Source organism: Geotrypetes seraphini, chromosome 3, assembly GCF_902459505.1.
Source record: "Geotrypetes seraphini chromosome 3, aGeoSer1.1, whole genome shotgun sequence".
Lineage (NCBI taxonomy): Eukaryota > Metazoa > Chordata > Amphibia > Gymnophiona > Dermophiidae > Geotrypetes > Geotrypetes seraphini.
In genome coordinates this window covers 142,307,226-142,333,949 of record NC_047086.1, presented here as the reverse complement: position 1 = coordinate 142,333,949, position 26,724 = coordinate 142,307,226, and the positions used below count along the sequence as shown (strand labels likewise).

The window sequence follows — 26,724 nt, the reverse complement described above, 5'->3', positions numbered from 1 at the left end:
TCTCCCACTCCCTCTACTGCCACATCCAACATTTCTCCCTCCTTTCCACCAGTCTAACATTTTTCTCTCCCCCTTACCCTGAGTGTGACATTTCTCCTTCCCTCTTTTCTGCCCTCCTTATCCATCTCTCCCTCTCTCTCCAAGTCCAATACTTTTTGCCTCTTGCACACTTTCTCCTCGCCCCTTCCCTCATGTAACATCCCTTCTTCCCACACCCCACTCCATCTCTCCCCCAACCCCCCCTCACAACATGCTTGCCCTATGCACCATTTCTCTGTCTCCTCCACACCATGTCCATTTCTCCCTCATCACTCTCTCACCCTGCAACAATTTTCCTTCCTTCCCTCTCTCCAACCCCACTCACAACTAATATGCTCTCTCACCATACACCACCTCACCCACCCCTCTAGCGTGCAGCACCTTTCCCTCTTTCTCCTTCAAGTCCAGCAGCATCTTTGCCTTCCTCTCCCCTTCTTCCAGGTCCAGCAGAACCACTTCTCCCTGCCCTTCCCAATGTCCAGCAGTACCTCTCCTTTCTCAGCAGCTCACTGTGTTCTTTTGGTTTCCCCACACAGCTGCTGCTAGTGTTAGTTTAACCGCTGCTCCATCAGGCAGCCTTGGGGCCTTTGCTAGTCTGTCCCGCCTCCGATGATGCAAGTTCCTCTTTTGTCGGAGACGGGTTGAGGCTGCCTGATGGAATTACCAGCTCAGCGGCAGCTCACTGTGTGGTTTTAACTTCCCCACACAGCTGCCGCTAGTGTTTTGCTGTGGTTCGATCAGGTAACCTCAGGGCCTTTGCTAGGCCCACCTGCCTCTGATGATGCAACCTCCTCTTTCGTGGGAGGCAGGCCGAGGCTGCTGGCCTCTGCTTGTCCAGGAGGGGGGAGGCTGGGGAGAGAAGACGAGGAAGGCAGGAGATATGTGATGGCAGAAGAAGGTTGGGAGACATACAGTGGCAGTGCCATGTACTATCTGACAATGGTGCACGTACCCCCTGTGGTATGCGTACTGCATGTTGAGAACTTCTGGTCTAGAGGGCAACCATCAAGCAAGTAATACTTCTGTTCATCCTCTTCACCACCCGTTTCAGTCCACAACATACATGGACCACCTGCTACCAATAAGGTAAGATAGAAGTAGTCTATCACCCCCAATTATAGGATCTAACAACATTGTTCATTGAAAACAGAACAAGGATAAACCAAAAGAATAAGCATGTGGACATCCAATGCCTAATCTTAATAGGACTGCTCCTATTTAAGGATGGGACATAAAAAGAAGGTGTTGAGAGGTAGATCATAAAGTTCTTGGAGGATCATGAGGAGCGAGGAGCTTATGAATAAAAAGAAGGTTCCTTGGAGTCCATAGCTTTAAAAGAGATTAAGGCAATTTTATAAGTAATGCGATGATGGATTGACAACCAGTGTGCACCTTTCAGCAAGGGAGTGATGTGGTAAAATTTTTTCTTGCTGGTTATAATTTTTATGGTCGTGTTTTGTATTAGTTGTAAGTGTCTGTCTTTTTGACAGACACCTTTGAGTAGAGAATTGCAATAGTCAAGTTTGGAAATTATGAGTGAATGAATTAAAATGTTAAGAGATTGTGGATCAAGATTGTTAGCTAAAGATCTGACCATTCTGAGTTTCCAAACACAATTTTTGACAACTGCGCAAATCTGAAGGTGATAAGAGTTTGTTGTCAATTATTACTCCAAGAATTTTGATTGAATTGATGGAGTTTATTAATGTGCCTTTGATGTTGATTGGGGATGCTAAGTGAATATTTTCTTTCCAAGGGAAGAGTAGACAATTAGTTTTGGAGATATTTAGTGAAAGCATGTTATTGCAAAACCATTGGCTGATCTTATCAAGTTTTAAATTGATGAAGCTGATGTCATTGGGATTAGATGCGTCAGTGGGATGGATAATCTGAATATCATCTGCATAAGCGTATGCGGTAAGACCAATGAATTGACAAAGTGAGCAGGGGGGACAAATAGATATTGAAAAGAAGAGGGATGCCAAATAGATTTTTGAATACAGTTGATGATGTGTTATTGAAAGATACTACAGAGGTACAGTTTGAAAAATAAGAAGAGAACCAGTCAAAGATTTGTTCCGAAATTCCAACTTCAGCAAGTCTTTAGAGAAGTAGTGAACGGTGTCAAAGTCCCTCCTCGAGGGCTGCAATCCAGTCGGGTTTTCAGGATTTCCTCAATGAATATGCATGAGATCTATTAGCATACAATGAAAGCAGTGCATGCAAATAGATCTCTTGCATATTCATTGGGGAAATCCTGAAAACCCAACTGGACTGCGGCCTTCGAGGAGGGACTTTGACACCCCTGGTCTATGGTATCAAAAGCGGCTGAGAGATCTAATGAAACAAGAAGACAGATTTGTGTTGATCCAGATTATATTGTATAGAAGTAGTGAGACCTGTTCAGTTGAATGGTTTTTACGAAAACCGGTTTGATTGGGGTGTAAAGCATGGGTATGGTCAAAGAATTCAGATAGTTGATTGAAAACTATTTTCTCTGTTAATATTGAAAGAAATGGAAGATTTGAAATAGGCCTGTAGTTGGCACAGTCTGAGATGCTTTCTTTACTGTTTTTAAGTATAGGATAGATTATAGAATGTTTCCAAGCAGATGGTATTGTTGATGTGGAAAGACTTTTAGTGATTGATTTAAGTATGAATGGGCCAAAAATAGAAAAATAATGTTTTAGGATAAATGGTGGAATGGAATCAGAATTTGAGCCTTTAGGGTTTAAAGATTGTATAATGTGCTGGATTTCATTTAGGGAAGGAAGATTAAAGTGAGAGCAAGTTGCATATAAGTGGCTTGTGGTATTCTCGTCTGTTTTGAGATTTATTTTTTTATTGAATTCCTTCTAATTTGAATTTTTGTTTGGAAAAAGTTTTCTAGGCTTTGGGCTGTGGGGGAGGAATCACTTTTGATATTTTGTCTTTGCTTGAAGTATGTCAGATTTTTTAAAATAGAGAATAAAGCTTTTGAGATGCATTTTTTTGTAATATTTTTTCTTTGCCAAATTGATCGATTGTAAAATTTTGAGTGTTCATTATATTTATCAAGATTAGATGAAATGGGGTTAGCTCGCCATTTATGTTCTAAGGAGCGCAATTGATGTTTAAGAAGTAGTGATGAATTGAACCAAGGATTTCGTTTTTGTTTTTGTTTTTTGGAAGAGATGGTACGTGTTGAAAAAGGGGCAGTTTTGCCAAGAATGGAATGGCAGGCTGTGTCCCAGATCTGTTTGTTTGTCTGGGTCTTCCTGGTCGAAGGAGTTAATGTCAAGATGGAATAAGGAAGATGTTAGTTTTTCTTTAACCTCCCTAAAGTCTCTTGTGTGAATTCATAAAGGTGGTGATGAGTTTTGGTGGGTTATGGGAAGAATAGTAGTCGAAATGAAATAGTGATCAGACCAGGGTTCTTGAAGCAATGAGGTGTTAGAAAAGTTGGATTTATGAGATGATGGAATAAAGATCATGTCAATAGTATGACCTTTCAAATGAGTAGGATCTAAAAACAAAGGGGTGAAGTTAAGATCAAACATATGAGTCAAGAAATCATAAGAACATAAGAATCGCCTCTGCCGAGTCAGACCAAAGGTCCATCATGCCCAGCAGTCCGCTCCCACGGCGGCTCCCTAGGTCAATGACCTGCAAGTGATCTATTACTCTAAAGCATTTGTACTGTGTAGTACCCCTCTAATTATACCCTTCAATCCCCTTTTCCTTCAGAAATTTGGCCAGTCCCATTTTGAAACCTAACATCGTACTCTGCTTTACTACCTCCTCCGGAAGTGCATTCCAGGTGTCCACCACCTTCTGAGTGAAGAAGAACTTCCTGGCATTTGTTCTGAATCTGTCTCCCTTCAATTTTTCCAAATGCCCTCTAGTTTTTGTTGCCCCTGCCAGTCTGAAGAATCTGTCCCTCTCTACCTTCTCTATACTGTTCATGATCTTGTAAGTTTCTATCATATCCCCTCTAAGCCTCTGCTTTTCCAGGGAAAAGAGCCCCAGCCTGTCCAGTCTCTCAGCATACGAAAGGTTCTCCAGCCCTTTATCATTTTTGTTGCTCTTCTCTGGACCTTCCCCAGTATCCTTCTTAAGGTACGGTGACCAGTATTGAACGCAGTACTCCAGATGCAGTCGCACCATCGCCCTATATAGCAGAAGGATAACCTCCTTGCTTCTGGTAGCGATACCCTTCTTGATAATGCCCAACATTCTGTTTGCCTTTTTCGAGGCCGCAGCGCATTGTGCCACTGGTTTCATTGTTTTATCCACCATAACCCCCAAGTCCCTTTCTAGGTTGCCCTCCCCCAATGGTATCCCCCCCATTGTGTAATTGTACATCGGGTTTCCTTTCCCCATGTGCATGACTTTACATTTCTCCACATTGAAGCTCATCTGCCATTTTTTAGCTCACTCACTCAGTTTGTTCAGGTCCCTTTGGAGTTCTCTACATTCCTCAACTGTGCTAACCTTACTGGAGAGTTTTGTGTCGTCCACAAATTTTATAAAATCTTGAGTAATGGAAGAACTAACATCTTCCAAATGAATATTAGTCTCCTAATATTATGGGAAATTGAGATTGAGTGGCAAAATCAAATATTAGAGACTGAGTTTGAATCTGGCTATTTTGACTATTAGGTGGAGGAAAGTAAAGTAATAGTAGGTCTATTACTGGATTAGTATTGATTTTAAGAAGAATGGATTCAATGGGTATAATTGTGGGAGGAGTTTCAGAAATCACATAGAGGGAGGATTTATAGATGATAGCTAAACCACCTCCGCTTTTTCCAGTATGGTGATTAAATGAGTAAGAATAGCCAGGAGGGGTCAGAAAGGATAATAATGCCTCCTCACCATCACATAACCAGAAAACATTGAGGGAGTTTTGTTGAATTAAATCTTTTAGAATGTGATGTTTGTTGCGAATAGATTGTGAGTTAATTAAGCCAAAATTTGGAGATTTCTGTGAATAGTCGAAAGAACAAACTTAGGTATAATCTGTCAGTTGTGAAGATCGTGGTATGAAAGTTTGATTGGGTAAGAGTGGCCTGTTACCCCAGAAAACTGGGATCTGTTGAGGTTGTGGTTCCATTGTGGAGTAGAAGAAATAAATAAATATTAGCGGAAGGAGAATAGATCGGAAGTGGAAGGAAAGTCGAATAGAGTGAACTTTTGAGAGAAATTGCTGAAAGAACCCCAGATGTAAATTGAAAATACCTGAGAAGCTTTTTGCGAAAAACTTGGAGTAGTCTGAACAGGGTTGATAAAGTAAGAATAAGACGAGCGCCCTCAGTTGCGAATAAAGGAGCGCATTAAGGAACATTACATGCTCCTTAAGTGCACTCCTTTGGTGCGCGCCTTTACGGCAGGAAGCAAGCAGGAAGTGTTTAAATTTCATGTACCAACTGATTGGGCATGTCCAGCGCACTGCCACTTTGCGGCGGGGAATTAAGCAGGCAAGTAAGCTGAAGACTGCATAAAAATTGTAAGATATATAATTAAAATTAATGCAGGACTAGTGAGATAAGTGCTCAGCAGTGAATAAGTGTCAGCGTGTGCCGCAAGCAGGAAGGGTTTAAATTTCATGTACCAGCTAATTGGGCAGGACCAGCGCGCTGCCGCTTTGTGGTGGGGAATTAAGCAAGCAAGTAAGCTGAAGACACCAACAGAAAACACCACTCAGCCCAAGATACCATTACACCAGAAGTTCCAGAAGTAATTATGGGCAATAGAAATATGAAACCCTCCCTCCCCATCAACAAAAAGGAAGAGACTCTAGGAATTTAAAAATGATCACATGTAGCTCACAGCTACTCTTTGAGGAGGATTATACACTAGTAGAGTGCGTATATGTGAACGCTCGATTGGCCTGTAATAAAACCTTGATTTTGAGTGACCTTATAGCTAGACCACAGGTTAGTATAGCATGCATAGCAGAAACATATATCTCTGACTATAATTCCCCAGTCCTACCTATTCTATGCCTGCCAGGATAGAAGCAATTCATTGCTTCAGAAAGACAAAAAGAGGCAGAGATCTACTCATATATAAATAATTTGTTTCATTAACACTATTAGCAATAATGAGCAAAGTCTAGAATATATGTCTGCAGTATAAGAAATCCAGAAAGAGGAAAAGACTTATGAATACTATTGTGTAGACCTGGTAACTGGAAAAAGGTAGAAAATAATTTCATTAATCTGATCTCACATTATGTTCTGATCGCGCAAATGTTTTTATAAACTCACTCATGTTGGATCACATGATGCCATAAGCAAGGGCAGATGCACCCTGCCTGAGCTTCCGGGCCCCGAGTCCTGCACTTGCCTTTTTACCACAGTGTGGACTGCTACACGGAGCATGAACGTCTTCTTTGTTGCCGGACTGGTGCATGGACAGATATTTAATTTCAACGACGCTTCCCATGGCCGCGAAAACAACTAAAAAAGACCTTGAGTGTCTGAAGCCGGCCAATGATAAAATGGCGTCGTGTTTCAGTTTGGAGGTGATCCAGCTGTCCCCGGAGGTGCTCCGGGATATCACACAGGCATGATGGCGATGCAGCCCAGTATGGACAAGCTTTCAGCACAGTTACAGCAGCTGGATGATACTATTAAAGACACAGCCAGACGCACTACCAAACTTGAAACGCGTGTTTCCCATATAGAGGACACGCAGGGGGAACGTGTCTCAGATATTCAGGCCTTACAGGATCTTACTCGTGCGCAAGCGGAAAGACTGGAAGACCTTGAAAATAGATCCCGTCAGTTGAATCTACGGTTCCTGGGGATCCCGGAGATGCTTGAGAATTTGCTCCCTCTATTGTGCAGACGCTTGAGAATTGGCTGCGGGAGCAGTTCCCTTTACGCATGGAGTTGGGCCCTATTCGCTTGGAATGGGCGCACCGCCTGGGTAGAGAGCTGAACTGTGAAACGTGCCTGCAAATGATCATAGCCAAGCTGCTAAATTACAACCACAAGGTTGAGATATTGCGCAAATATAAACAGCTTCGCGACGGATTAAAGTTTGGAGACTGAGGTCCGCATTTTCCAGGACTACTCTGTGGCTCTACTGGAGAAACGGAAAAAATTTTACCCGCTCTGCTCTACATTGGCAGATAAAAAGTTGCATTTTCTGTTTATCCGGCTCTTCTGCGCCTTTATCATCAGGGCCAATGGCATACCTTTGAATCCTCCGAAGACGCAGCACTGTACATTAATACTCATTTGCTTCACTTACAGGAACCCACTTGATAGTGGTTGGGACCAGTAAGGCTGTGGTTCACTCATTGTCCTGGCAGCAGCTACTTAGCGTACTCTGCTACAGGGTTTGAAGTTCTGTTGGTTTCATGATTATTTGTGTTCACCAGGTTTTGTTTTTCCCCCACAGATTTATTGTTCTACTAGTGTTTAAGCCCGTTACATTAACGGGTGCTAGAATAGATGTCTGTCTGTCTTTCTCCTGTCCCCCTGTCTCTTTCTTCCTTTCTTTCTGTCTCTCTCCCTGCCCCGTCTCTTTTTTTTCTTTCTATCTTTCTTTCTCCCTCCCGCTGTCTCTCTATTTCTTTCTTTCTATCTTTTTTTCTTTCTGTCGCTCTCCCTGCCCAGATCCTCACTGAATAGCCCGTTACATTAACGGGTGCTAGAATATATGTGTGTGTGTCTGTCTTTATTTCTTTCTCTCTCTGTCTCCTTAGCTGCTTTCTGTATTTCTGTCTTTCTTTTGGCTGTCCACCACCACCCCTTGCATGCTCCCCCTGTCCATTCTCCCTTCCTTTTACCTCCCCTGTGTCCACCACCACCCCTTCACTGCTCCCCTTATCCAGCAGCAGCCCTTCTCCCATCAGCACCTCTTTCTGCTCCCCCTGTCCAACAGTAGGCCTCTCTTCCTCCCCCCCCCACCCCAACAGTCTGCAATAGTTACATTTTTGAACTTCTGTAGATTTTTTTTATGTTTTCACATAAAAAGCAATCACCTCACATACATCACTGGCTCAAACTCCAACTTCCATTTCTGCTGGCATCTTTGTCTTGGGGGGTGGCTCCTCCCTGGCGCTTTCAAGCCTTTCTTTTGCTCGTTTCCATTATTTCCCCCCAACCTTAAAGGTTTCAATGCGCCTTAGATGGAATTTGCGCGCGCTAAGCCCTGCGGGGCACGTTAACCAGTGCTAATGTGCGCGAGCGGCTCCAGCACTGGCTTCTCCACCCGGACCCTGGGCACGCGCCGCGCTCCGCCCCTTAGCTGCATGGAAGTACCGGGCTTCACTCGCCTGCTCCCGGAGAGTAGCCCAAGAGAGAGGGCGGGAGGGGGGAAGTGGCTGCCGTGGTGATCTGGCTGACTCCCTTGCCGGAGTTATTTTTCAGTTTAAAGGTGCCGCGGCGGCTCCTCTAACGATCCCCGCCTGCATTAGAAGTCTTCTCTGAAGCAGGTGCGGCTGGTGACAGGAGCCGCAGTGGCACCCTTAAACTGAAAAAATAACTCCGGCAAGGTAGCCGGCCAACTGGCAGTTCAAGTTGGAGCTTCTGTCTGGCCTGCTCCCTGCTTGCCTTGCCGTATTGTATTTTTTAGTTGAAAGACTCGGCAGCGGCTCCTCTCATGATCCCCACTTGCGTCGGAGGCGGGGATCGTGAGAGGAGCCACCGCCGCGTCTTTCAACTAAAAAATACAATACAGCAAGGCGAGCAGGGAGCAGGCCAGGACGAAAAACAGAACCCTAAGCTGCACATGTGCACTCCTATCTGCGGGTCCCTACAGCTCACGGAAAACCGGCGCATGCAGTGGGAGTGCGCTTGTGCGGCTTAGAGTTTTATTATATTAGACTAGTCTTATAGCCCGTTACATTAACGGGTGCTAGAATATATGTGTGTGTGTGTCTGTCTTTATTTCTTTCTCTCTCTCTCTCTCCTTAGCCCCTTTCTTTCTGTCTTTCTTTTTCCTTGGCTGTCCACCCCTTGCCGCCTCCCCCTTCACTTCCCGCGGGCCCGATTACACATGGCGTATCAAGCAGCATATGCAGCAGTCTTCACATGCTGCTTCGGGTCCTTCTACTGCCCTGATTTACTCTGGTACGTCCCTGATGACATCATCAGAGATGCGGCAGAGCAAATCAGGGCAGAAGAATGGCCTGAAGCAGCGTGTGAAGACTGCTGCACACGCTGCTTAAATTGTCAGTTGGGCCCGCGGGAAGGGGCGGGCGGCAAAGGACTTGGGTCCCGGGCAGCGGAAAGTTGCTGGGCTCCTCGGTGGGGGCGCTGAGCGGCCATGATCCCTCTCCTCCCAGATCCCCCCCCCCCCCCGCTGGAGGAACGGAGATCTGCGGATTGCTGCGGTCCCGGCTTGTGGAGGCGATCAGGGATGGTGACATATAAGCGCGCATGCGCACTCCTGCGACCACAGATCTACTGATCACGGAAGCACGCAAATAGGAGTACGCATGCGTGTCTAGCCTTTTATTATATAGGATTGTTTAGAGTTTCAGAAGTGGGGGTACTGTGGGAACTTATGTATTGTTGTTTATTTGATGGTTTGACTTGGGCCTCGGGGAGGCATCTTTCTGTGATCTCACGCACCTACACACACACTCCGGTGGCATCTGCAGATGTGTCCAATCTGGAGGGGGGGGGGGAATTGGAAAGGGGGGGAGAGGGGGGTGGGAGGGGATGGTTGGGGAGGGGGGTTCTAGAGGGGAGATGTTTTTTGCAAGGGAGCTATGTGAGCTTGTATGGGTTATATTGGTCGCTCCGGTCTATGCAGTGGCGCACCTCGGCTTTTTTTGATCCTCCACCCTGGGTTAGGCTGGGAGCCCGGGGGGGATTATAGATGAGAGATTAGGTTTGCTTCATGATTAGATTTTATGACTTTACATGGCTTTAGCCTCTACTTTACGCATTGTCTCAGGTATTACATCCCCTATTAAAAGAACAAAAATTTTGAATCAATTGAAACGTCATAAAGCTGATATTGTGTGTCTCCAGGAAACTCGACTGACTGATGAAGAACATTCCAAATTAAAGAGATCCTGGGTAGGGGACATTTATGCAGCTTCTTCTCCGCAGAAACGAGCGGGTGTAGCCATCTTATTTAAAAAATTATTGCCACTGATGTCCCGCCTGATAGAACAGAATCCCCAGGGCTGCTTTATTTTGCTTCATGTTATCATGGGTACTTATTCTTTCTACCTTATGAGTATTTATGCTCCAAATGTTTACGATCACTCCTTTTTTTTGAACGATTGATGGCCATACTGGGGGCACATGCAGGGGACTCATTGTTTGTGGCTGGCGACTATAATCAGGTTTCTGATCCTAGTTGTGATCGCTCTACTCCGAGACCTATTTCATCGGGGATGGGGACTCGTGGAATCCCGTATCTTTGTTCAGCCTTGTACCTGGTGGATCCCTGGCGTTTGTTACATGCTACAGAATGGGATTATACCCACAGATCCAGAGCGCGTGGTACGCTTTCTAGGATTGATTATATTCTTACTTCTAGACGTTCTTTCATGAACGTTGATTCAGCAACTAACGGACCCACGGTGATCTCTGATCATGTTTTGATTTGGTTAGATGCTAATATTAGCTTTGGTATGAGGACCACCCTGTTGGCGTTTTCCTAGCTATTTGTTTCATGATGCTCATTTTCAGGATTTTTTACAAAAAAAAATGGGAGGATTTTTTTTTTGGAGTTTAATGGCCAATGTATAAATAATCTGGATTTGTTTTGGAATACCGCTATGGTAGTTCTTAGAGGGGAATGTATAGCATATGTTATAGCATGTAATCGCCGCTTATCTAGGGGCATACTTCGTTTGGAGAGAGATTTAGCGGCTGCTAGACGACAGTACGCGGCTTGTCCATCCCCTGCTACTAAGGAAACTTTAATTTGCATAGAAACATCTCTTAATACCCACATACACGAACGTACGATGAAGATGTTATTTTATCAAAAATTTTAATATCATAGATACAGTAATTATGCAGGCAAATTGTTATCTTACTTTACGAAGAGGGCGAGAGGACAGTGTTTTATACTGGGCATAAAAGATAGCACGGGGAGACTTCACCACGACACCTCCCAGATTTCCAATTTCTTTAGGTCTTACTTTCAGGATTTTTATGCAAAGCAGGATTGGGGAACAGGTTCCCTGATTGGGGATTACCTCGCTGATTCGGGCTTACCCATGCTTAATGATGAAGATGTTGCTTCTTTAAATGCCCCTATTACACCTAGAGAATTGTAGAGGGTGATTCAGAATTAGAGGAATTACTCTGCCCCTGGGCCTGTTGGCTTTACCGCTGAATTTTATAAATTGCTGTCCTCTCAGCTCGGTGCTCCCCTGAGAGATTATTTTACACAAGTTATTGAACAGGGGAGCTTTCCCCTGGATGCTAATGAGGCATGGATCACTTTAATTTTGAAGCCGGGAAAGGAGGCGACTTCTCCCGAATCCTATTGCCCACATCTCACTCCTTAATGTTGATGTAAAAATTTTGGCTGATCGCCTATCTTTACTTCTTCCTAATCTTATTGGGGTAGAATAGGTAGTATTTGTGAAGGGCAGACAGTCAGTACAAAATGTTCGTAAGGTGCTTTTAACAATGGCCCATGCACAGGTTCATGACATTCCCTTGTTATTGGTGAGTTTGGATACAGCCCGTGCCTTTGATCAAGTTGACTGCATCTATTTGTTTGAAGTCCTGGATTATGTGGGGGGTGACGTGTTGGTATGCGCAGGCGTTACAGACTTTGTATGCTTCCCCGGTAGCACGTTTATTAATAAATGACACGATCACTGAGAGTTTTCCGATAGAACGGGGCACTTGGCAGGGTTGCCCATTGTCCCTGCTCCTTTTTTTGCCTTTTCTAAGAACAGTAGTGTGGGATCCTGATGTGAAAGGGATGGCATTTGCAACCCATAAGGTCAAGGTATTGGCCTTTGCTGATGATTTAATCTTTACATTGACTCAGCCCTTTTTTTCTTTGCCTCATCTTTTACAATCCCTGGAAGAGTCTCGGTTTTACTCGGGGTTTACACTGAACTATATCAAATCCAAGGCCTTAGCTATTCCTATTGCCCTTCAAGATACTTGGGAAAGGGAGTTTCCCTTTTCTTGGGCTCCTACGGCGATTAAATATTTAGGGCTATGGTTGCCTCGTGATGTGTCCACCCTGTATGCTTGTAATGTGTCTCCGTTGTTGGAGGAAACAAGGCGTCAGCTTAAAATTTGGAAACCTTTCCCTTTATCAGTGGCAGGATGGGTGGCCTTGTATAATATGGTACTATTTCCGAAAGGCTACATACCATTTTCAGGTATTGCCATTGTTGTTAACCCATGCACACCATGTCCAACTTTCCAGAGTTTTACAGTTCTATATTGGGGGGTAAGAGGCCACGTATGACCTATCTGTGTATGTGTCTGCCCAAGGAGAGGGGGGGGTTATTGTCTGTTGAATATCCGCTGGTATGCTTTGGCCTGCCAGATGAGACACATCAATGATTGGTTTAGAGGTACAGCTTATTTTTCTGCCACCCAGGTGGAGTTGTCAGTGTTACCTCCCTATCATATTAGCTATTTGTTACATGTCTCAGCCCCGGCTCTCCACATCATGGTGGTACAGTATCCAATTTTTGCCCCTGCGAGGTGGATATGGCGATGGGTTTGTGGATGCTTAAAACTCTCCTCAGTGATTTCTCCCTATCTTCCAATACAGGGTAATTGTGATTTTGTTCCAGGTTTGCAGAATCCCCCTTTTCGGAGGTGGGCCTCCCAAGGATTACAGTATCTTTTCCAATTGTATACAGAGGAGGGGACTTTAGCCTCTTTGATCCTTTCAACAAATTTTTGGACTTTTGGAGGTGGATTTGTTTGCTTATTGGAAAGTCCGTCATTATGTACAATCATTGCCGGGACACCACTTGACAGAAGACTGTCGAATCTATCTCTGAGATGTTCAGTTTATTGGCTCAACAACAGATACCCTTACGTTTTTATCATATAGGACTCCGTGACACTCGACCAGGCATCAATTTGGAGATTCTAGCAGCCACCTGCTCGAAGGATTTACAGTGTGCGCTTACAGCATCACAGGTGAAACAGGTTTTGAAGAATCTGAGGAAGTTGTCTTCTAATGTAACTCATTGGGAACTTCAGCTTAAGTTCCTTCTCCGGCTGTATATCACACCCATGAGAGCATTCCGGATGGGAATCACCCGAGTACATAACTGCCCCAAATGTAAGCAGGCTCAAGCTACACTGGGCCATATGTTTTGGTTCTGCCCGTGTATCCGGCAATTTTAGACTTGTTAGGGACACTTCACGACCTCCTTATGGGGCAGGTGCTGGCTGCCCATGCCCAGAGCACTCTTTGGCTTTTACCAGATAATGTCTCCTAAGCCTAAAGGAATTTCAGGTTTTATAGCTCGAGTGCTGTTGGGTAAAAAAGGCATTTTGACAAGTTGGCTGTCAACTGACCCTCCGACCTATAGTCATTGGAGGTCTTTGATCATCCAAGCCTCTTTGAAACGTAGACACTTTGCAACTCTTGATGGGGGTCCGGGACGTTGTTTTCAGCAGATTGGGAACGCTTTTGGATGGATCCGACTCCTCATGCCCGGAGTAGACTTTTGAATGTCTGACTTGGAGTAGTGATTGTTTTGCAAGCTCACGATCTGGATTTGTTGGGTGATATGGACGGAGGGGGGGGGGGGGTTGTTTTGTGCAAATTTTCAAGAAAACTGTTTTATTTTGTCACCTTTATATGCGCGCATGCACTTTGATATTTAATAAATATATTTCAACATATAAACTCACTCATACGCTCCATCTCTTCTCTTCTAGATCCCCCCTCTATCAATACTTTGATTCACTCGCTTGTAATTTCACACATCGATTACTGCAACGCCCTATATCAGGGCATAACAGAAAGAGATACGTAGTCTTCAATTCTTGCAGAATACTGCAGTTAACTAATTACTGAGCAAAGAAATTTGACCACTTCATCCCCCCTCCTTCTTCGTAAAGTACACTGGCTACCCATTACCCACCGTCTATCCTATAAAATACTTCTAATTGCATTTAAAACCAAACATTTCAACTCACCAGCTTTTATGGACAAACTTCTGATCCCTTATGCTCCCCTCAGGTCACTGCGCTCCAACAGTCAAAATCTACTTACTATACCTATTTGAACTATTCTATGAGAGAGATTTGCCTGCACTGCCTTCTTGGTATGCAAATCTCTCTCATGCATGTTCCTTGTGGATATCCAGAAAACCTGGCCTGCCAGTAGCTCTCGAGGACTGGACTTGGGTAGCCCTGCACTAGACTGTCTTTGGAACTTCAGAAAAGCCGTGAAAACCTTCCTCTTTAGAAACCTTGAAGACCCACGCCTATACCCCTGATGGGTGGATTTCAAAGACATGACCAAAAATTCCAAATGGAATCTCGCAAATACTCGCATGCCACCGCAAATATAACCTGAATTACTGCTACATTCTCCGACAACAAACATGCACCCACTTACTAAGAAAGCTGTCTTACCTCCATGTGACATCTACACTGTATGTGCTGAAATTAAATCCACCTCATGCCCACTAAGTCAGAATTTTATGTCTGCATGTTATATCTATATGTCTAAATGTTGGAGAGTCTGTATTTCTCACCTAAGTATGTCCTAACCGTACTATGAATGTACTCTTGTAACTCGTTCTGGGCTCCTTTGGGAGGACGGGCTAAATAAATGAATGAATAAAAAAAATAAAATAAAATAAATGTATCTTCCTCTTCTCCACTTCCCACCACCATTTTTTTTCTTTCAAATTTGATGTATTTATTAACTTACCATGTCCTTCCTCCCATCTTGTCTCCAATCTCTCAATTTGTCTTGCTCCCTCCTTTTTTATTTTTTAAGCCATTAGTTTTATTTTAATATTATGCTATGTAAAACTTTTATTTTTTAAAACTTTTTTTTAAAATATTGAATCTAATGTAAACCGTTTAGGTACTAGTTTGATAAACGGTATATCAAAGAATAAAGAAACTTGGAAAGTTGGCATGCCACAACACAACCTTTAGTAAATTAATGGTTTTAGGAGACCTAAACCTACATTTAGAAATGCAAGATGACTCCAAAACCCACACCTTTAAAAACCTGCTAGAACAACTCAACTTTACTACTTTTCTGTGCGACCCTACCCATAATGGTGGCCACTGTCTAGACTTCATAGCTGAAATATCTGAAAATCTAAACATCCCCTTGATGGACCATTTTACATGGGAATCCATTATCTGGTCAGATCACTACGCATTAAATTTCCTCCTGAAACTGCCTGTAACACATCGACCCTTGCAGTAAAGTGTGGTAAGATCCCAACAGAAAAATTCTGGAACGCAATTATGGATCACTTAGAACCAACAGGCAAAGATGTAGATAAGCTTTAACCTCCTGTCATGACCTCACATCAGTTTTAGGCAAGATTGATCCAATCAGAAGTATTAAGTCAAAACCGAATCTTCCCCCCCCCCCCCAGGTTTTCAGAACTGCTAATAGCCTTAAGAACCAAAACAAGAAGGCTAGAGAGGTTTTGGAGGGAACAGGAGCTCTATAATACATGGAGACAGGAAATAAAACAATACAAGCTGGTCACAACAGAGGCATAAAAAGCATATTACAATAACTTGATGATAATAATTTATTTTTATATACCGCCTAACCAGCAGTTCATAGCAGTTTACACAATAGGTACTCAGCATACAATATAATATCATACATAATAAAATTCTAAGTAACTAATACAAGTATTAAAACTAATAAATTAAAAAACCCCAATATAAACATAACTACGTGATAATATAAAAATCAGTAATGTATATTATATTATTTAAATAAGTGGGTTTTAAGATCTTTTCGAAACTGATAGTAAGTAAGAAATGGAGAAACGAGAAGATTCAAACATGAATTCATTGATCCTGCTTGGAATGCTAAGGTCCTATGCAAAAATTTTTGTGACGACATGCATTTGCTGAAGGAAAATAAAACCAACCAGATCTATGAATATGTTTCTTAGAAATAAAAAAACTAAAATGAGAAACAAGGTAAGCCGGCGCTAAGACAAATAAAACTTTAAAATAAATGCATCCAGATTTAAATAACACTCTAGCCTCAAACGGTAGCCAATGAAGCTTTTGATAATATATACTGATTTGTTCATGTTTTTTTCAGATTAAAAATCAAATAAATAGCTGTATTTTGTATGATTTTTAGTCGGCTAGTAGTTATTTTATACGATCCCAGATAAATAATATTACAGTAATCCAATATTGAAGGGATTGAAGATTGAACCAGGATTTTAAATGATATAAAATCAAAATATTTCCTAATAGTACGCAATTTCCAGAGGACAATAAAACATCTCTTAACCAGAGAATCTATATGGGCCTTAAAAGATAAGGATCTAAAATTTTCAGCATAGGAGATATCGAATAAGATTGGCCTTTTTAGTCTTCACATCCTTGATCTCTACCAAAGATGTAACATCCAATACCACCTTACTTGAATCTGACAAAGCCAATCTAACTAACTACTTCAATTAAAAGATTAGGATAATCAGAAAGACATTTACCCACTCCTTGGGCAATAGTGTTGAACTGGATTTTATAAATGTCGCAAAGAAGGAATATCAACCAACAGAAATTAGAGAGGATTCTCCCCTGCTACCCCCCCCCCCCAAATATTTCAGGTTAACTGAAGAGGCTCTAAAAAAAAAATATTGATGTTTGGCTTTCTGCCCAGCCAATATGCTAGAGCACATGCCTCCGGGATTTCTCCAGTAATGAATTTCGTAAACATATGGTTTGGGCAGTGGCACGTACCCTAGAACAATATCTGCTATTGCCCTGATCACCATACTTTAGGCACCAGGATTAAACCTCTTCAAAGTTGAACACTTTAAACCAGTTGCGGGATACCAGGGCCTGCAAACTGTTAGAATTCTGTGTTAATTTTGTATGATTTTTAGTTGGCTAGTAGTTATTTTATACGATCCCAGATAAATAACATTACAGTAATCCAATATTGAAGGGATTGAAGATTGAACCAGGATTTTAAATGATATAACACGGTATTCGCTATGCAGGCAAACTGGGAAAATCCCTTCTCTTCAGAATCACAGGTCTTTGGAACGACCTTACTACCCCTCTGCGGAACCTGGGCTCCCTCCAATTATTCCGCAAGCAACTGAAAACCTGGCTTTTCACTAAAATGTAATTCTATCCCCCCTTACTCTTCTCTTCTATATATAAGTTCATGTAAACCTTTTTTTTTTCCTTCTCTTCCTATATTTTAAGTTCTTGTAAACCGTGCCGAGCTCCACAACATCCGTGGAGATGATGCGGTATATAAACTTAAGGTTTAGTTTAGTTAGTTTAGTTTAATATACAACTGACAGACTTCTTAAACCGGGCTGATGGATTCACAGCATGGCTTCAGGGAGTTGCACAGTACAGAATCATTAATACTTGAATTGACATCAAAAGCGAAATCATAATTATGCAAGGGTAGACAATCCATATTGCCGTAGTTCAACATTTTTACTGCATTTGACACAATAGACCACTCACTGTTACTCTTAAAATTGAACGACTTGGGCATATATGGACTTGTCCTAAAATGGTTTGCAGATGTTTTGGGAAACAGGACTTATGAAGTAAGCAAGGGAAATAAGAGATCCTAAAAATGGGCTGCATCTTGTGGAATACCACAGTGATCTCCGCTGTCCCCTTCCTTGTTCAATATCTACTTAAAGAGCCCTGGAGAAAAGATTCTCCACCCCATATATCCACATATATCCACATCTTTCTACTTTGTGAAACTAATAATAATAACTTTATTTTTTGTATACCACAATACCACAAACAGTTCAGAGCGGTTTACAATGCAAGAGACTGTACATACACAGCGAAGATACAATGCGAGGGAATGTACTATGCAGTTGAGAGCAGTTTACAAAGCAGGGGATTGTACATATTCAGCATGGGTGTTTATATAACGAAGATACAAAGCAGATTTACAATGCAAGAGCCTGTACATATACAGCGGAGATATTTATACAGTGAAAATACAGTGCGAGAGACTTATAGAACAGGATACGATGCAAGAGACTGTATAATGCGGTTGAAATGGATTACTATGCAAAGATAGTTACATTCTGGTTATTCTGGTAGAGTTTGGTTATTCGGGGGGGAGGGGTTCAAGAAATTTATCATAGAGGTAAGGTTTGAGAGATTTCCTGAAGGATGAGTAAGATGGGGCAGATGAGATGAGGGTGGTCAGGCAATCTGTCCATCTGCCAGCTTGGAATGAGAGAGTTCTATTAAGGAATCTTTTGTAGGTGCATCCCTTTGGGGATGGGTAAGCAAACAGATATGCATTGCGCGTTCGGTTGGTGCCTGGGAACGCAAAGTGGTGAGACAGATATATCTGGGACAAGCCAGTTAAGGTTTTGAAGCAGAGGCAGGCGAATTTGAAGATGACTCTCGCTTCAATTGGCAACCAGTGAAGTTTTCTGTAGTAAGGGCTGATATGGTCTGACTTTTTGAGGCCATAGATTAGGCTGACGGCGGTGTTTTGAATGAGTCTCAGACGTTTGATGGTTTTCTTGTAGGAGCCCAAATATATGATATTACAGTAATCCAGGGTGCTTAAGATTAGGGATTGGACCAGCAGTCTGAAGGAGGGGAAGTCAAAGTAATGTTTGATGGTACGGAGTTTCCAGAGGGTGTAAAAGTATTTTTTGACCTGAGCATTGGTGTGGTCTTCGAAGGTCAGGCAGCGGTCTAGGATGACTCCAAGGATTTTGATGGTGGGGTTGATAGGGTAGGTTAGACCGTTGAGTTGTAGGATGGTGGTAGTTAATTTGTGGTTGAGACGTGCAAGGAAGAGTTTAGTCTTTTCTGGATTTAGTTTTAGTTTGAACTGGGTGGTCAAGTGTTCGACCATGGTGAGTACTGAAGAGATGTGCTGTTCTGTTTCTTGTGACAGTGAGGAGATAGGGAAGACAATTGTAATGTCATCTGCATAAATATAGGATTTCAGCTTTCGGGCAGATAGCATGTATCCCAGTGAAGCCATGTAGATATTGAATAGGGAAGGTGATAGGGGGGAGCCTTGAGGAACTCCACAGGGATTGGCCCAGGTATGGGAGTAGGTTCCCTCATTGTGGACTTGGTAGGTGCGGTTTTTTAGGAAGCCTGTGAGCCAAGTTAGTACCTGTCCCGAAATGCCTATAGAATCAAGGCAACTAAGCAGAATGTCATGGTCTACCAGGTCAAAGGCACTACTGAGGTCGAATTACCCCCTTGTATTTTCCCTTAATGTTTCTTCTTTACTATAATGAATTGTATTTCATCCCTCCTTACTTAATGTTAAGAATATGTTAAACTGAGTATAATTTAGTCTTTTTTAAGTATTTGTATGTATTGTATTGTCCCCTAACAAATGTAAATTTTAATGTGTACATCGCTTAGAAGTTTGATTAAGCGATTAATCAAGACACCTAATAAACTTGAACTTGAAACTTGAGAGTAGTTGGAGGAGGTAGTCTGTTAGTGACGCTAGGACAGTTTCCTTTTAGGCTACCCTGGAACATCTAGTGAGGATCATAGAGGACTCTGAGTACGAGGACACAAGAACTTCCTCAAACTAAAATAAGACCAGAGTATTTGGTACTATGCACAGACCTGGTATTGAAATGCCTTCAAAATTGAAAAAAAAACTTTGAAAATCCTAGGGATCACCTTTGACTCCTTATTAACCTTTGAAGACCAGATCAAATTCTGATCAAAAAATTCTTCATACTAAAACAACTAAGAGCAATACACTCTCTTAAGCCAATGAAAATTACAAAAATGTAATTAAACCACATTAAACTATAGATCATCTAAAAAGGGTTTAATTTATGCTGATATGTTCTGATGAAGGAAAAGGATCTCGGAAATCCATGCCAAATACCATTAAAATCTCAATTGGCTAAATTGTGGATGGTAGTTTTTCATTGATCCCAAAAAACCCTGCAATTAAATAGAGATTCAATCTTGGACACTAATAAAACAAATTGCAGACCTTGGGCGATGTCGACTCCTATGGTGTGGCACTATCTCCAGGTGTTAGGTTCCATGACAACGACCATAAAGGTGGTTCCTTGAGTGAGGGCCTATATGCATCCCTCCAGCATGCTCTGTTGACTTGCTGGTCTCCTCAGATGGATTTGCGGTGGAAGCTTGGAGGAGCTTACGTTGGTGGCTGTAACCAAAGTCCCTGACGAGAGGTGTACTGCTCCTCATCCCTGCTTGGATGATTTTGACAATTGATGCCAGCCTCTTTGGCTGGGGAAGACATTGCCTTAGACATCCAGCCTATAGCCGATGGGCTTTGCGTCACAGAGGAAGTGGTCTATGAACCGACTGGAGCTACATGCACATTTGGCTCAGACTCTGGAGAAACACCTTGAAGACAAAGCGGTCAGAGTTTTCTCTAGACAATGCCACAGCGGTGGCTTATATCAATTGGCAGGGAGGCACCATAAGTGCTCCACTAAGAGCCGGATCCTCTAACATTTACACTAAAATCTGATTTGAAAGACGAGTCATTCTGTAAAAGCTGTGGATGCAAATGAGGTTCGCAGAGGATCACTAAATTTATATGGGATGAGTCGCTGGTGATAGTGACGGCAGAAGCACAGAATACACCTTGCAAATGAAAAAAAAAATAAAGACCCCCGAATCAAAGATCGGCAGGAGGGATGCCCACTCCCTACCCTGACAGCACAACACCTGCCACAAAGTCCTAGCTGCAGGATGGATGCCGACTCCCTCTCGTCGCCCACTCCCTGCCAACCAAACACCCAACCCCCCTCCCCAACAGCAGGACAGATGCCCATTCACTCCCGTCACCCAACCCTCCCCCCCCCACCACCCCTATACCTTTAGTACAAAGGCCTGCCAGGGATGCCTATTCCCTCTGTCTGGTAGGGCCCGCCTCTTCAAAATGGTGGGCCTTCCTCTTCCTGGTGCGTCCTGGGATGTGCTGGGGAGGGTTCTAAGGCTATGATTAGCCCAGGCGCTTAAGGCCCCTCCCATAGGAGGGGAATGTGGGGTTGTCGGGTAGTCGGGTGGACATCCCTCCTGCTGGGGGTATTGGGAGATGGTAGTGGGAGGGAGTGGGCATCCCTCCTGCTGCCAGAGGGTGTTGGGGGTGTTGGCATCCCCCTTGCTGCTGGGAGTATTGGGTGTTTGATTGCTGGGATGGTGGTGCAGTGGTGGGTGGGAGTGGGCATCCTGGGTGTTTGGTTGGGATTGTCAGGGGCACCCAGCAGTGGGAATGAGTGGGCATCCCTCCTGACAATTTTTGATTCAGGGGTCTCTATTTTATATTTTTATTTTTAATTTGCAGGGGGTGGGGTTCCTGAGCTGTCAAACCTTACTATCCTGTCAGTGCCTGAGCCAATTGGCTCTCAGGGACAGATCGGAAAGTAAGGCCTTGACAGCTCATATATGGTGATTTAGTTTAGGATGAGCTCAGGAGGGACAAGGTGATTAGCATGGGCTGGAGTGAGCTAGCAGTAAGAACCTAAAGACAATACCAGGTAGACTTGCCCAGAAATATTTAAGAAAAAACAATTCAGCTATGAATGTATAATGAGTGTGACTATTGGGCAGACTGGATGGACCATTCAGGTTTTTATTTGCTGACATTTATTATTATTATGATTCCTAGCAGCTAATGAAATATAGTAAGACTATGTAATAAAAGTTCATCTGTTGTCCTAATTAGAATAATTGACTATAAATTAAGACTTTATGTAAAGAAATAAGCTAGGGGTAGGCAGAAGTGAAGAGGGTGGAAGGGAATGAAGACTAAGCCAGACTCTGCTCTGCCTGACAGAGACTATCTCAACAGAAAAGTCAAGTTTTAAAACTAAAAGTGTGAAAGACTTATTCTATGGAGACTAGCTAAGTAAAATTTGCTCTTTTAAGATATAAACTGTCTATATAAAGGAACCTACAATTTAACTTTTATCCCCAAACTTACCCAAGCTCAGAGCAAAATGTTTACTTATCCAGAGATCTCATCTCCTATCTCAGCAAGTATTCTTTTGATTTTTGTTTCTTTGTATAGCTTTCACTGTTCATTTTTTTTGGATGGCAGAAATTTACGTTCTATAATAGAACGCACTACTCCAGGTTGTTTATTGCAGTGTTTTTCAACCTCTTGGAGTACAATAAACTCGGTTATCCACCATCCATGGGGATTGATGGATGCCGGATAACTGTAATTACTCTAAAAATAGTTTTTGTCTCCCTTCCCACCTCACTCTCTTCCTCTATCATTCCCCCAACTCCCACATGTAGGTCCCTTTGGTCTGGGTCACTTTTTCTCCCCCCACTTATGATTCCAGCATCCACCCATATCCTCTTCCCTGCACTATGATGGACCTGCTGGACCCTCCCCCCTCCCCCCCATCTACTCTCCTCCATCTGTGTGGGTCTGGCCTTCTGGACCCCCTAACTTACCGAAGCCTTAGCGACAGCCAGTCAGACATGGCACTGTAAGCAGGCTGCTTGTGGCCAGCCCTAGGAGGTCTATTCCTCTGCCTCATCAGAAGTGACGTGTCAGAGGAAAGGCCGTGTTGGGGCTGGCCATGAGCAACCTGTTATCAGCGTTGCCTCTGCTGACTGGCTGCTGCTTTGGGTAAGGGAGGGTTTTTTTTTCACAGCTCAGGATCGCTGCTGCTGCTTTGGGCCGGGAGGGAGGGGGTAGGGGTTGTGGCTCAGTGTTGCTGCTTTGGGGCTGGAGAGAGGGAGTGGGGTCGCAGCTCAGGACTGCTGCCAGTGCTTTGGGGCTGGAGGGAGAGAGGGAGGTTTATGGTAGAGAATAACACGGTGACAAAATTTATCACCGGTCCCGTCCCCGCAGATAACCGCGGGAAATAATCCCTTGTCATTTTCTAGTGTCTATTTCAACCTCGGTCCTTCTACACCAGCATTCTTCAAAGCAAAGCTTGTGGGTCAGTGGTTGTGGCCATTCATACTCTGATTCTTCCCTCTCTCCTTAAAGAATGACATGAAGATGGTTATCTGCGGGGTCGGGAACGGTGATGAATTTTGTCACCGTGTCATTCTCTAGTTTATGGCTTATGATCACTGCTGTTTTGCGCGACTGGAGGGAGGAGGGAGGGGTTCGTGGCTGCTTGGGGGCTAGAGGGAGGACAATTTTTATTTATTTTTTCCTCTGGTTGGGTGAGTGTCATTTGCTTGAGTATCAGTTAATCAGGATTCTACTGTACCCTCTTGCCAGTCAGGTTTCAGGATATCTACAGTGAATATGTATAAAAGAAATTTGCATATAATAGAGACAATGTATGGAAGTCAAGTTTATGCATATTCATTGTGGATATCCTGAAAACCTGATTAGCAAGGGGATACTCCAAGACTGAGTTGAGAAACACTGGTTTATTGTACTTGACACAATGGATTTTTCAGTTGTGGTATATAGATGAAATTGAAAATATACTTATTGACAGTGGTTATCATTGAATTAGCCAATGATCTTAACTTTGTTTCATTGATCCCTGATCAGACATACAGTGTTCCAGGTTTTGTACTTTTTACCACAAGGTTGTTTTCTTAAGGTGCAAGTATATCTGAAATTAGTAGTCTACATGTGTACAGTTTAGCTCAGTTTTAGATTGAGCGCTCTGTCCAGTTCCTTCCATCTAGATTTCCAAAGTACATGAGTGAAATTGTGTCCCTGAGATGGGCAGTGTGAAATTGGTCTGAGTGTCAGGTTGAAGTTCACAAGGTGAGGAATTCAGGTGGGTGGGGTTTATTCTGGGAATAGGATGGTCAGACTTTAAGGATGTGATCAAAGCTGTTGACTGGCTTATTTTTAGTTCTTGTATTTGTTCTTTTGTGTTTGTGTGGTTTTTCCCTCCTCTTCCCCCCACCCACACCCCACCCCCCCACCAGCTCTCTGTATCGATGTGATTGCTTTGCTGTTCCATCAATTCATTGACTTTCTATCTTGTTTTACTTCCTGCTTACGGCTGCTATTTGCCAACAGTCTTTCATAGGATTTTTGCTAATGGTGAGCCAATTTCTTAGCTCCTGTCATGTAACTGTTAGATATCTTTTTATATTATGCACAGTGTCCCCTTGCTATAAGGCTCTGCTATAAAACAGCCTCTCCACCCTAGTCCCAGTTGAACTTCCTCTTCATCTGTTCAGACACTGCGCTACCACATACGGAAGCCTTATAGAGAGGAGATGTTGTTTCATACTGTTCAGATTGTAATCTCTGCCCCTCTTCCTAGACTAGTACATGGGCTTTTTGCATGACCAGGCCCTTGCATGTGGTTAGAGTTGGAGAAACCTGGAGTTATTTACCTTGGACACAGCTCTTCATACTCATTGCATTTATACATTGCTGTTGCTGCTACTGCTTCTGCTGAGCTGGGATGGGGGGTATAGAGGAAACATAGCACAACTTTTGCTTTTGGTGCTCTTGCCCTGATGCTTGCTAGCTGCTGTTAACCAAACTCTGTAGATATTTCAGTGGCGTACCTAGCATATGTGACACCTGGGGAACAACATTTTTTGACCCTCCCCCCCATCTAAATGAAAAATGTGATTTTTAGTAATAATCTACATATCGCACAAGAAGAGTGTACCTAGGAAAAGGCAACATCTTACATACTACAGTGAGCAGTAGAACATCAATACACCATTGTAAAACTAAACAAGACAGACAGTCAGTGCTAACAGAGAACCATGTCTTTTGTACACACAGAACACAGAAAACACCTTGGCCTGGTATGGAATATGTAATCACAAACTACTCCCCCCCCTTTTTTTTTTTTTTGTTTACAAAATCGTAGTGCTGTTTTTAGCACTGGCCACAGTGTAACAGCTTTGAAGCCCATAGAATTCCTATGAGCATCAGAGCTAATATTGCCGCGGCTGGCGATTTAAATAAAAAAGCCTGCCTCTCCCTCTCTCTCCTCCCCGCTTCCATAAAGTGAGGGCCATTTTCAGTCCAAAAGGGGTGAAGGAGAGCCGACAAATATGTTCCTACTTTGGGCCATGACACCAAAACATTTCTAGTCATTCATTCCTATCAGAACATCTGGCTTTGATCACGCATGCAGAACATAAATCAACCCTATGCAAATACTGGAACACAAATTAAAAGTCCTAATATACACAAACAAAACCCTAATGCCAGACTCTGCCTGCATATAGTACAACGCCAGATAAATAGAAACAAATGCATAGACAGCAGATGTAAATTCTCAAAACCAATATATTTCAATCATTAAGTTGAAAATAAAAATCATTCCTCCTACCTTCGTTGTCCATCTCTCTCCTTCCTTTTCTCCCTTTTTGTGATCTGGTATCTCTTCTCTCCTCCTCTTTCCTCCTATTGCCTACCATGGTCTGGTATTTCTGTCCTTCCCTTCCTTGCCCCAGAGGTCTGGCATCTTTCTTTTTTTCCCCTCGGTCCAGCATTTCTCTAATGACCTCCCCCTCCCCTCCATGGGATCTGGTAAGGCAACCGGCAGTATGAGTGAACATACTTCCTTCAACAGCCCGTAAGCTTTCCCTCTGCTACTGCTTCCCACCTATGAGGTGACAAGCCTAGCAGGCGACAGGAAGTAGTAGCAGAGAGAAATCTGGGCCGCTAAAGGCAGCGTGTGTTCACTCATGCTGCCGGCTGCCCGAAGGATGAAAGAGCAGCAGAGATGGATCCCACGGAGGGGAAGGGGAGTGGAAGTAACTCCAGACTGCTGTAAAACATAGTCATCGCGCCTTTCTGCACCTCCCTGTAGCTGCCAGCTCTGCTCGGGAACAAGGAAGTGACGTCGGAGGGGATGTATGGGGAGGTGCAGAAAGGTCCCGTGATAATTCAATTTAAAGTTTACTACTGCTGCTGGTTCAGGAAAGCAGCAGTGGCAGAGTAGGGAGGGTGGTTCCAGACCCGGTGGGCTGGTTGTGCACCCCCTTAGGGCGTGCATCCTGGGCGGATGACCCCCCCACACTCCCCTTGGTGCGCCACTGAGATATTGTTTCTAAAATATTTTAAATAGGTGTCCTGACACCACTTCCCCCTTCAAAGTTAGATTAAGACAATATGTACGCAAGACTTGCAGTTATAGATACAGTACTATGTACTCCCTTCCCTTGATTAGTATAGTCCTGGGATTCAATAATGACAGTTGGTGTGCACATTAGGCTTCCTTCTCTCCATCCATTGGAAGTGGTGTTGGCTCATAAGATGACATGGGTCCCCAGCTGTGCAATATCTGTGCTTGGTGGGGGAGGGTTACTGAAGGGTCACCTTTTATTGGGGGAGGGGGGAGGGTTGGTGAAAGTGACAGTTCGTTTTCCTTAGTGCCATGTATACAGGCAGGTTTCCAATACAATTTAGTCATTCCAGAAGCTTGTAAACACCTGCCTGTGAGTTGATACAGTTTTGGTATTTGATAGGTAGGTAACTATGCATGGGGAGAGTAGAGATAAAAACAGTGTTAGAACCTAGCTTGTTAAAGGCACAAGGTCTAAAGCTGACCAAGCACATTTAGAGAGCAGTGTTTAAATGGGCAAGTCTTGAATTGTCCTTAGTTTAATT

General features: G+C 43.3%; 1 protein-coding gene across 2 annotated transcripts in view; it reads left to right on the top strand.

Annotated features, from left to right (window-relative positions):
• The window catches only part of NRBP1 (nuclear receptor binding protein 1), a 214,483-nt gene that overhangs the window by 95,860 nt on the left and 91,899 nt on the right, over window positions 1–26,724 (top strand). The window contains exon 8 of one of the 2 annotated variants that reach the window (XM_033937868.1): window positions 24,160–24,183. The exons of the other annotated variant lie outside the window; for it this stretch is intronic. Within the exon in view, the coding sequence (XP_033793759.1) occupies window positions 24,160–24,183 (24 nt within the window). The remainder of the gene's footprint in view (window positions 1–24,159; window positions 24,184–26,724) is intronic. 2 annotated transcript variants of the gene reach the window in all.